This window comes from Anomaloglossus baeobatrachus, chromosome 6 (assembly GCF_048569485.1).
Source record: "Anomaloglossus baeobatrachus isolate aAnoBae1 chromosome 6, aAnoBae1.hap1, whole genome shotgun sequence".
In the NCBI taxonomy this organism is placed as follows: Eukaryota; Metazoa; Chordata; class Amphibia; order Anura; family Aromobatidae; genus Anomaloglossus; species Anomaloglossus baeobatrachus.
The window spans coordinates 517,053,837-517,065,939 of record NC_134358.1 but is presented as its reverse complement, the minus strand read 5'-3'; the positions used below and the strand labels follow the sequence as shown (position 1 = coordinate 517,065,939).

Sequence of the window (12,103 nt, the reverse complement as noted above, 5' to 3'; positions counted from 1 at the left end):
GGTAAAACACGTGTCTCTGTAATGAAAAGATGTTGTATATTTACCTGTATCCAGCGATGCTGTCTGCGGCTCTGCTGCCTCCCGCTCCTGACCTCCGCTCATTATTTCCATTGAATTATTCACTGCCTGAGGATCTGGAAGCCGGAGCATCGTGGGGACAGGCTGGGTGCAGCACAGCTGAGGACAGCATTGCCGGGGACATCGCCGGTGACAGGTGACAGCAGTTTGTGCAGTGACATCCAGGGACTCATCAGGGTTCCCAATGAACTCTCAAACCCCTGGAAGTCACCATCGTGACACTTGCTGTAACGCAATTGTTGCAGAGGTGTCATCAGAGTTCATTGGGAAATCCGATGACCTCCTGGACGTCCCTGCACACACTGCTGGCAGGATACTCACCTGTCCCCAGCGATGTCCCCAACCATGCTGTCCTCAGCGGTGCTGTCACCAGCGCTGTCACCGGCGGTGCTGTCTCCTTCGCTGTCACCGCGATGCCCTTGCTCCCAGCTGCTCACTGCGGTGAATAATCAATGAAAATAATGAGCGGGGGTCAGGAGCGGGAGACAGCATGGTACACAGGTAAATATAGAAAATCTTTTTATTTAAAAAACCGTGTTTTCTCCGGTCCGTGTCACACTGATGTCACACGGATCACATCAGTGTGCGGTCCTTGTGACACCCGTGCTGCCGGAGAAAAAATGGGCACGTCTCCGTGTGAAATAGTGGGGCCACATGGTCCATGTGAAAACACGGCCGTGTAAGAGTGCACAATAGGGTAACATGGATACGTGTGACATCAGTGTTAAAAACAGATGTCACACGTACCTAAAACACGGACGTCTGAAACCAGCCTTACGGTGTAACCACCCAATATAGGACTTGTATCTGCATTTTCACCGGTTTCCCACTCAGCAGGGTCTATAACTTGTAGTTGATGTTGAATCTTGAAATGAAATGTTCTAATGGTGAATATATTTTAGCGGCTTTTTCATATTAGTAATATATTTTGCTCATTTATATGTGGCAATAAAATAATCAGCCTATGAAAAAAAAATATATACAGTATATATATATATTAGTGTAGACACAGAAAGCGCAAACATGACAAAGCATTAATATCATAGAAAGGATACGAGAATCGGTCATTCCATGTCGCCCTCTCCACGTAATCTAACTTGACAACGGCGTTGATTGTCGTTAAAAGTTTGTTCCATGTCTCATCAAAATCCACGACTCGTGGCTTCAATGACATGGTGGGGTTTTAATGTTAAAACCTGCAAGAAAGAAAGATAAATTAAATAAAAACATACATTCATCAACTATATTTGTTGTTATTCTATTTCGCATTATTAACTATGTACACTGGTCCCATCAAACCTTCCGTCTGAAGCCCCTCCCCCCTGCAAAATGGATTTCGGACGCATGCGCCGACGGGGCCATTGACTATAATGGAGCAGATGGAGTCACCATGTGGTCTGTCTTGCACTATGTTTATTTTTATATTCTTTCTGCTGGTGGACAACTATGTCTGGGTGTTCGCCTGCGGAAAGAGTCCACGGCCAAAAACGGTACAAGATGGAGCAGACAGAGTGACCGTGTGCCCTACTATAGCCAACGGCCCCCGTCGGCGCATGTGTCCGAAACCAGTTTTGCATAGGGGTTCTTACAGAAGCTCCGACGGGACCAATGAACGTAGGTAATAACGTAATGTGAAGGGGCCCTTAAAGTGATGGAGGAGGCTTCTCTCCCACAGTCCAGCAAGACGACCCCTTAACGACTTGATGTCCATCTACATTGGTGGTCAAGCTTTGGGTACCTGCTCCTTGTTAGTGATCACCCTTATGTCATGGGACCTCTCTAAGTGCTCTGCTGCTGGTCTTGTCGGTCATGAGATGTAATCGGTAGGTAAAAACTAGCTCTGAGTGTTAAGTGCCCCTACAGCTCCTCCGCAGGGGAAATGAAGAATTACACCACCGAGCACTCAAATCAATGAGTCGTCTATGGAATGCCGGACAGGACGGGTCCTCTAGAGTGAGAGACACTCTTTGTAACTGCTCTCCATTGTGGCCAAGAGACGAAAATCTTCTACATAGGACCCCACGGTCTCCACCGCACATCTAATAACTCAATATTCCCTAAAGGGTGTAAGAAAATGGGACTAGTCTTGTAATAGGAAATTCAATAGAATTGGGGCAAATCAATTTTGTCCATTGGTCACATCAGTAGTCAAGAGCCCTGAGAACTGCCTCCTACATGGTGGCACCTGTGGCTCTACTTTTGGACGGCTGGCCTGGTGCAACGTCACATGTACAGTACAGACCAAAAGTTTGGACACACCTTCTCATTCAAAGAGTTTTCTTTATTTTCATGACTCTGAAAATTGTAGATTCACATTGAAGGCATCAAAACTATGAATTCACATTGTGGAATGAAATACCTAACAAAAAAGTGTGAAACAACTGAAAATGTCTTATATTCTAGGTTCTTCAAAGTAGCCACTTTTTGCTTTGATTACTGCTTTGCACACTCTTGGCATTCTCTTGATGAGCTTCAAGATGTAGTCGCCGGAAATGTTTTTCCAACAGTCTTGAAGGAGTTCCCAGAGATGCTTAGCACTTGTTGGCCCTTTCGCCTTCACTCTGCGGTCCAGCTCACCCCAAACCATCTCGATTGGGTTCAGGTCTGGTGACTGGAGACCAGGTCATCTGGTGTAGCACCCCATCACTTTCCTTCTTAGTCAAATAGCCCTTACACAGCCTGGAGGTGTGTTTGGGGTCATTGTCCTGTTGAAAAATAAATGATGGTCCAACTAAACGCAAACTGGATGGAATAGCACACCGCTGCAAGATGCTGTAGTAGGCATGCTGGTTCAGTATGCCTTCAATTTTGAATAAATCCCCAACAGTGTCACCAGCAAAGCACATATTTCCACTGGTCTAATGTCCATTTCTTGTGTTCTTTAGCCCAAACAAGTCTCTTCTGCTTGTTGCCTGTCCTTAGCACTGGTTTCCTAGCAGCTATTTTACCATGAAGGCCTGCTGCAAAGTCTCCTCTTAACTGTTGTTCTAGAGATGTGTCTGCTGCTAGAACTGTGTGGCATTGACCTGGTCTCTAATCTGAGCTGCTGTTAACCTGCGATTTCTGAGGCTGGTGACTCGGATAAACTTATCCTCTGCAGCAGAGGTGACTCTTGGTCTTCCTTTCCTGGGGCGGTCCTCATGTGAGCCAGTTTCTTTGCAGCGTTTGATGGTTTTTGCCACTGCACTTGGAGACACTTTCAAAGTTTTCCCAAGTTTTCGGACTGACTGACCTTCATTTCTTAGTAATGATGGCCACTCGTTTTTCTTTACTTAGAATTTGTATTATGGCAATAAAAAAGCAGCTAACAGTCTATTCAGTAGGACTATCAGCTGTGTATCCACCAGACTTCTGCACAACACAACTGATGGTCCCAACCCCATTTATAAGGCAAGAAATGCCACTTATTAAACATGACAGGACACACCTGTGAAGTGAAAACAATTTCCGGTGACTACCTCTTGAAGCTCATCAAGAGAATGCCAAGAGTGTGCAAAGCAGTAATCAAAGCAAAAGGTGGCTACTTTGAAGAACCTAGAATAAAAGACATATTTTCAGTTGTTTCACACTTTTTTGTTAAGTATTTCATTCTACATGTGTCAATTCATAGTTTTGATGCCTTCAATGTGCATCTACAATTTTCAGAGTCCTGAAAATAAAGAAAACTCTTTGAATGAGAAGGTGAGTCCAAACGTTTGGTCAGTAGTGTACGTCACGCCGCACTGATGATGTTGTGCCCGGCCGGCTAATGAAATGAGGAGCTGGGGATGCCGCCAGGTATGAAGCCGTTCACAGGGCTCCCGTCCAGATTACTAACGTGGATCCGGTCCTAAATATTGGTCCACCCCAACCTTAATTGATACAAAAAGCCGACGCACTGAGATAGCAGTAACAGATTTCCAAATAGATTAGAGGCTGCTGCTCATGGAATAAGTGCAGCTCCAAGTAAAACTGTGAAATCCCCGATCATTTGTTATTCAGTCCTGGATAAAACCTTATAAAATATTCATCAGGCAAACATTAAATGCACACAACTTAAAGCAACAGTCCCACTTTGAGAGCCTCAAAACGTAACACGCCCAAAATGTGTGTATGGAGGTCATAGGGAGTGGGCCTATACTATGTGCCAGGACAGAAGACAACATGGGCAGACTCGGCACGTCCATGCATTACATAGCTGGCCATTCATTTAAATGTTTGGCATGTAACGTGGCTGTTATGGGGCAAACGAGTGACCGGCCACGGCTTGCCACGGAGATTACAACTGGTTATATGAATTCTGTGATGGGTGCAAAGACAAAAACACAATGACATGAGACAAATTCATGGTCATGATAATGGCCCTGCTGATATGGCCATGGTAAAAGTCGAGCCAGTGACATCAGTAAAAACCACACGTTACTAGCGTCGTGTATCAGATATGCCCACCAATTACATGCACTAGTCTCGTATGAGAACTGGACCAGACTAGAGCGTGCGGTGATTTATCCCGAGTAAACCCATGATCAGTTTGGAAACTTGCCCAAGTGCAACGGAAATACGTTAATCTGACATACCCTAAAAAAAAACACAAAAAAACAACTAAAAAAAAACCCTAAAAAGTCATCCATTGAAAAAGAAATGATCCGAGCTCGCTTCACACACACACACACACTCACACATACATACATACATACATACATACATATTTATTATCTAATGAAATGCATAATACAGTATGAAACCTCCAATCTCTAAAAGGCCCAAATAAAAACACATATGAAGCAACACATTGTGGCCACAAGGACAAACGTCAGTGGAAATCTTGCAGTTTTCATTGACGTCTGAGCCTTATATTAGGCTGACACTTCCTGTGATGCAGTATGCACTACAATGGATTACAATGGATTACAATGAAGAAGGCTCCTTTAAAAGGGGTGACCCACATCTCAAACAACCCCCTTCTCAATCATTATGCTTCACCTATGTAAAATAATAGCAGCTATACTCACCTCTGGCGCCGTTCCAGCAGTGTTGACACTGGCTCTCCCAGGGCTAGTGTGACATAATGCCACATGAGCCTCAGGAGAGTTGATGCTGATCCATCTGGAAGCACGTCGACATCAGAGGCGCGTATAACTGCGAGAAACAGCGATTGAGAACAGATTGACCGAGTAGTGAACTACCCCTTTAAGTGGATAGAAGAGGATCACAGCTCATCTTTCCCATCCTCCCTACACAGATAACAGAAATATTTATCTGTGGAAGAGAAAAGCGCACATAGGGTCTTACCCGGTATGGGATTAGAAATAAAGTGCGAGGAAACACACTCCCCTATTGAAGTTGTGTCAGGCACAACTCCTTAAATGCACATGTATTTAAATGGTGGTCCTCAGCAGCCCCAAAGAAAGCAATGCAACAATAAGGGTAAAACGAGAAATACGGGTTTGATGCTGCGCTAGAAACCACAGGAATCCAAGGAGGTATAATAAATTCCTTTTTCTTTATTTCTGCAGGTCAACACGTTTCAAAGACATATCAGTCTTCTTCATCAGGACAAAAAAAACAAAAAGGAACAATATTGTTTTTTTCTCCTGATGAAGAAGACGGATATGTCTTTGAAACGTGTTGACCTGCAGAAATAAAGAAAAATGAATTTATTATACCTCCTTGGATTCCTGTGGTTTCTAGCGCAGCATCAAACCCGTATTTCTCGTTTTACCCTTATTGTTACACAGATAACAGGGCATGCCCACCACAGTTTCCCATAGAAATCAATGAACATCCTAAGAGGTGGTCTATGATTCATGTGGCTGCTGTAAAGAGAATATCTGAATTCCATTACCATTTATTCAAATAGGATGGCTGCCCCCATAATAATGTAACAAAGAAATTAACAGAATATAAAAAAGAAAATTGAGAACAAATTGGAAACAATAAGGGTTTATGATCTGGTTTCAATTTATGAGAAATCCTGGGTGATAGTGAGAACCTGGCACCAGGAGATGAAAAGCAAAATACAAGCTGCAGACAAACCACGCGGCTGCACCCAGACCCTCGTCTAAGAAGAGCCCTTGATGTAGCAATGTGGTCACTTTTTGGCCAGTGCAGCCCCATTTTGCATAGTGCAGCATCACCACTGACAGTACAACAGAATTATCATCAAAAATAGATAAAATTGCAATTTACTTGCAAAAAAAATAAATAAATTCTATAGATTACTGCTTGTTGGCTCAGTTACTTACCACCACTGTAGGCCATCAGCAGTGGCCAGACCCTTAGGCAGGGTGTGCAGTGACTGGAAGCGATTTCAGATAGCTAAGGCGGCTTTCACACTACGTTTTTTTAGCATGCGCCATGAACGTTTTTTTGCTGTAAAAGCGGATCCTGTTTTTACAAAGAAAAACGCATGCAAACGCAAGTGTTATTTCACTTGAAGTTTATGGGCGGGCATTGGAGTCATGTGATCGGGAGTGAGGGGAACTGAACGTGACAGACTGGGAGCCGGCATTGGACAGCAGCGGAGGCTCGTAACCAAGGTAAACATCAGGTAACTTGCTTGGATACCCGATATTTACCTTGGTTACGAGCGTCTGCAGCTGCTAGGAGCCGGGCTCCCTGCACACGTAACCAAGGTAAACATCAGGTAACTTGCTTGGATACCCGATATTTACCTTGGTTACGAGCGTCTGCAGCTGCTAGGAGCCGGGCTCCCTGCACACGTAACCAAGGTAAACATCGGGTAACTTGCTTGGATACCCGATATTTACCTTGGTTACGAGCGTCTGCAGCTGCTAGGAGCCGGGCTCCCTGCATACCCAAGGTAAACATTGGGTATCCAAGCAAGTTACCCAATGTTTACCTTGGTTACGAGCCTCCTCCGCTCTCAGGCAGGGAGGAGAGAGAGAGAGAGAGAGAGGAGAGGGAGGGTGAGAGAGGGAGGGGGAGAGAGGGACTGATCACCCAAGGCTCGTTTCTGGGCATGCTCAGTAGAGCAAGCAGGATCCTGTCAGCATGCCGGCGTTCACATGCGTTTGCGTGCTTTTTAGTCAGGATCCAGCAATTTGCAGTATTTGGACGCAGCTCAAAAACATTACAAGTAGCGTTTTTGAAAAAAGTTAAACTGCAAGTCGCTGGATCCTCAGTATAACGCACACAAACGCATGTGAACGCATGTTGATGCGAGTCCATTGCAAATGCATTGAAATGAAAACGCATTTGTACTGGATCCGTTTTTGCGTTAAAAAAAAAACGTTCATGACGCATGTTAAAAAAAACGTAGTGTGAACGCAGCCTTACAGGCGCTACTTTGTAGCTGGCTGGATCAATATATGCAGCAAGAATAAATCCCCCTCCACTCGTCAACATCTTCCCTTGATTGCAACATCACAGGTCACAAAGTTCAGAGATACGGCACAACCATGCCTCTGTTGCTAACTGGTAATCAGGCGCGGACAACTCTCAGGAAGCCGGGAGAGCTGGGCAAACCCGCAGAAGCTGAGAAAACCTTTTTAAAGGCCCTGTGTGCACGCTGCGGTTTTTGCCGCGTATTTGCCGAATGAATTCTGCAGAAAATGTTCAAAACCTTTCTGTAGCCTTTCCCCAACAAAACCTATGGTAAAAATAAAATGCTGTGCACACACTGCGGTTTTTTTCCCCCCACAGATTTTGCTGCAGAATTTCTGCCGCAAAAAGAATGTCCAAATTCGCGGTAAAACTGCAGTAAAACCGCATGCGGTGTTCGGGTGCTGTTTGCTGCAGTTTATTACGGCAGGTGCAGTAATCTTTCAGAGGGTGCGTTATTTTCTTAAGAAAACTCCATTTTCTAGTGCGCACAGGGCCTAAAGGGAATCTGTCACCAGGTTTTTGCCACCTAATCTGAGAGCAGTATACCATAGAGACAGAGAGACAGAGATCCTGATACCAGCGGTGTGTCACTTACTGGGCTGCTTAGTGTAGTTTTGATAAAACCACTGATTAATCAACAGTAGATTATCATTACAGGACTACTTAGCGTGCTGCAGGAAGTCCAGCATATTCATGAGCTCTGTATAACTGCTAGATCTGCAGCAGAGAAAACACTGATTTTATGAAAATGACAGCAAACAGCTCAGTAAGTGACACATCGCTGGAATCAGGGTCTCTGTCTCTACATTATACTGCTCTCAGATGGGGGAGCAAAAACTTTGTGACAGATTCCCTTTAAAAGGGGGTCAGTCCAGATAATAGATCCTCTTTAAAGGGAACCTGTCAGGTGTAATATGCACCTAGAACCACAAGCAGTTCTGGGTACACATTACTAATCCCTGCCTAACTAACTCTGTATACACTAGCATAGATAAAGGGATCTTTAGAAAAAGTATTTCTAAAGATCTTTTACCATATGCTAATGAGCGAGGGGACTAGTCCCCTGGGCGTTAGTTCCACGGCCAGTTGCCCTATTAGAATGTTAGTACGCTCCTGTGAGTGTGCTATCATGATAATGAATGTGCAGCGTCACAGGATGATCTCACTCACCTCTCCGCCGCCATCGCGTCTGACGGGGTATTTTGGCTCATGCGTACTATGAAGCTGGGTGTACACGCCCTGGCTTCAACCTGAAGTAGTGCGCATGACCGAAACTCCGGGGTCATGCGCACTGCACTGAAATCCAGCGATGGCGGCGGAGAGGTGAGAGAGATCCTCCTGTGACGCTGCGTATTCGTTAGCATGGTAGCACGTCCACAGGGGTGTACTAACATGTTAATGGGGGAATTATGGGAGGCTTTACTGCTCCCTGATCACAGAACAGGCTGCCATAAACAGCACCAGCCGGGGGAGCTGGAATCCAGTGTGGCTGTGCTGCTGCTGTAACCACATGGCTGACAGTTTTGCCATGAATTGCTGGGTTTGTAGTTTGCTCGGCCTTTCCTTAGGCTGCTTTAACACATCAGTTTTTTTCCCCATCAGGCACAATCCGGCAAAAACATGAAAAAACTGATCCGGCGTCTGTGGCCGCCGGATCCATTTTCCCCCATAGACTTTCATTAGCGCTGGATTGCCTTGCGTTTCATCTGTTTTTTTGCCAATTTACTTGTCTAGATGAAACGTTGAAGTGAACGTTTTTCTGTCAGGCAAAAAAAAAAAAACGGATCGCGCCGGATCCGGCCCCGTACGGCGTGTTTTATAATAGAAGCCTATGGACGCCGGATCTGGCAAATAACAGATCCGTTTTTTTTTAATTGAGCATGCTCAGTATCACACCGGATCTGTCAAAAAACTGAAAGAACTAATGGAAAAAACTGATGCAACTGATCCATTTTTTCGCCGGATCCGTCGCATCAGTTTTTTCACTGTATCGTGCCTGATGCCAAAAAACTGATGTGTGAAAGCAGCCTTAGGAAAGTCCTTTTCTGATGCCAGAGGAACCCCCAGTCTGTGCTCATCCAGCAGAGGACGCAGGCCGGCACACGGGGTGCAGGGGTAGCAGCTGCCCTTCACCTCTCTGCCACATAAGACGACACCAGCATCATACCGACACGTGGTGGGGGGGATCCGGTTACAGAATTTGTATTGGGGCCCGGGAGCTTCCAGTTACGCTTCTGTCATCAGATAGTTCTAGTGTCAGAGCACGAGGCCTCACGTCTGACCACTGACCGGGGAACGGACCCGGCATGCAAACACACAAGGAGCACGTCACCCACACAGGAGACATGAAAGGCTCCGTCACTTCAAATGCAAGTATATTCATCCACAGATCAATCGTGCAATTGGGCGTCATTAACAATATTGCACCATTTGCCTTCTATAACCTCAGTCCTGTACTGTCATTTGCTGGATGCAGAAGGAGTTAGCGGAGAACCTGGAGGCGAGCGCAGGGAGACTGTTACTGATGCCGCTGCCTTTTCCTAACCTCTCTGCTGATTTATGGCTAAGAACCACATCTAAGTACAGCTCCACTGAGGAGGTCATAAATAAAGCCCAGTATAGGACAGGTCTGTCAGAAGCAGCTCACTGATGGATCCTCAGTTAACTCACTTTACAGCTAGCAATATATAGGACATCAAACAGCCTGTAAAATACAAACGGTGGAAATATTTTTAATGACATAAAAAGTGCAAAAATGTATTTTTGTAAAAAAAAATAAAATAATGTATTTGGGGGGGGGGGGGGGGGAGAAATAATTACACCCAAAGTGTCCATAGTCTCTAACTTAGCCTAGTTTTCTGTGTCCATGTAATGTGTTTTTCACAGACTATAGAAGGTATGTGTTCCATGTGGTGACTCCCATGATTCTGTAATAAGTGGTGATATGTGGGCGCAGACCTGTAGGCGGTGCTGCCCGTGCCGGGACGTGGACGCAGAGCCATCCTCAGTAATACCTTGTGCCGCTATGTAGGCACAGACCTATCGGCGGCGCTCCCCTTTTACGTGGGTGCAGACCTATCGGTGGCGCTGCCTGGTACATGGGCGCAGATGACACCTATAAGTTGGGTACATTATAAATGTGAGCACAGACTGATTGATAGTGCTGCGCAGTGCCAGTATGTGGTCACAGACCTATCAGTTGTACTGTCAGATGCTGGTACATAGGTGCAGACCTATTGGCGGCGCTGCCCGGTGCGTGGGAGCAGACATATCGATGGCGTTGCCCGGTACGTGAGCGCAGACCTATCGGCGGCGTTGCCCGGTACGTGAGCGCAGACCTATCGGCGGCGTTGCCCGGTACGTGAGCGCAGACCTATCGGCGGCGCTGCCCGGTACGTGAGCGCAGACCTATCGGCGGCGCTGCCCGGTACGTAGGTGCAGACCTATCGGCGGCGCTGCCCGGTACGTAGGTGCAGACCTATCGGCGGCGCTGCCCGGTACGTAGGTGCAGACCTATCGGCGGCGCTGCCCGGAACGTAGGTGCAGACCTATCGGCAGCACTATCTGATGCCAGTACGTGGGCACAGACCTATCGGCGGCACTGCCCGGTATGTGGGTGCAGACCTATCGGCGGCGCTGCCTAATTCGTGGATGCAGATCTATTGGCAGCACTGCCCGGTTCGTGAGTGCACACCTGTCGGCGGCACTGCCCAGCACAGACTTCTCAGCGGCACTGCCCGGTACGTGGGCACACATGACATCCATAAATTGGGTACATTACACATTGGCAGCACATGCGCCTCCGCTCACTCAGTAAATACCTGTCCCATGTACGGGGCGGGGGGCTTACAGATCCCATGTACGGGGCGGGGGGCTTACAGATCCCATGTACGGGGCGGGGGGCTTACAGATCCCATGTACGGGGCGGGGGGCTTACAGATCCCATGTACGGGGCGGGGGGCTTACAGATCCCATGTACGGGGCGGGGGGCTTACAGATCCCATGTACGGGGCGGGGGGCTTACAGATCCCATGTACGGGGCGGGGGGCTTACAGATCCCATGTACGGGGCGGGGGGCTTACAGATCCCATGTACGGGGCGGGGGGCTTACAGATCCCATGTACGGGGCGGGGGGCTTACAGATCCCATGTACGGGGCGGGGGGCTTACAGATCCCATGTACGGGGCGGGGGGCTTACAGATCCCATGTACGGGGCGGGGGGCTTACAGATCCCATGTACGGGGCGGGGGGCTTACAGATCCCATGTACGGGGCGGGGGGCTTACAGATCCCATGTACGGGGCGGGGGGCTTACAGATCCCATGTACGGGGCGGGGGGCTTACAGATCCCATGTACGGGGCGGGGGGCTTACAGATCCCATGTACGGGGCGGGGAGCTTACAGATCCCATGTATGGGGCGGGGGGCTTACAGATCCCATGTATGGGGCGGGGGGCTTACAGATCCCATGTACGGGGCGAGGGGCTTACAGATCCATGTACAGGGCGGAGGGCTTACAGATCCCATGTGTGGAGTGGGGGGCTTACAGATCCCATGTATGGGGCGGGGGGCTTACAGAATGGCGCAGTGGTTACGGTGCACGAGCCCCATATTCTGACCAGGCTGGGGGTCTGGCCTCCTGCTCGCAGCATTACACTGCCCTCATGGACACCAGCCCTGGGGGTGTACCCGCACGAGCAC

At 47.6% G+C, this 12,103-nt stretch overlaps 1 protein-coding gene across 1 annotated transcript in view; it reads right to left on the bottom strand.

Annotated features, from left to right (window-relative positions):
- The window catches only part of CUL2 (cullin 2), a 178,501-nt gene that overhangs the window by 166,001 nt on the left and 397 nt on the right, over positions 1-12,103 (bottom strand). The window contains exon 2 of the mRNA XM_075316773.1: positions 1,134-1,274. Coding sequence (XP_075172888.1) covers positions 1,134-1,252 — 119 coding nt within the window. The 5' untranslated portion in view covers positions 1,253-1,274. The remainder of the gene's footprint in view (positions 1-1,133; positions 1,275-12,103) is intronic.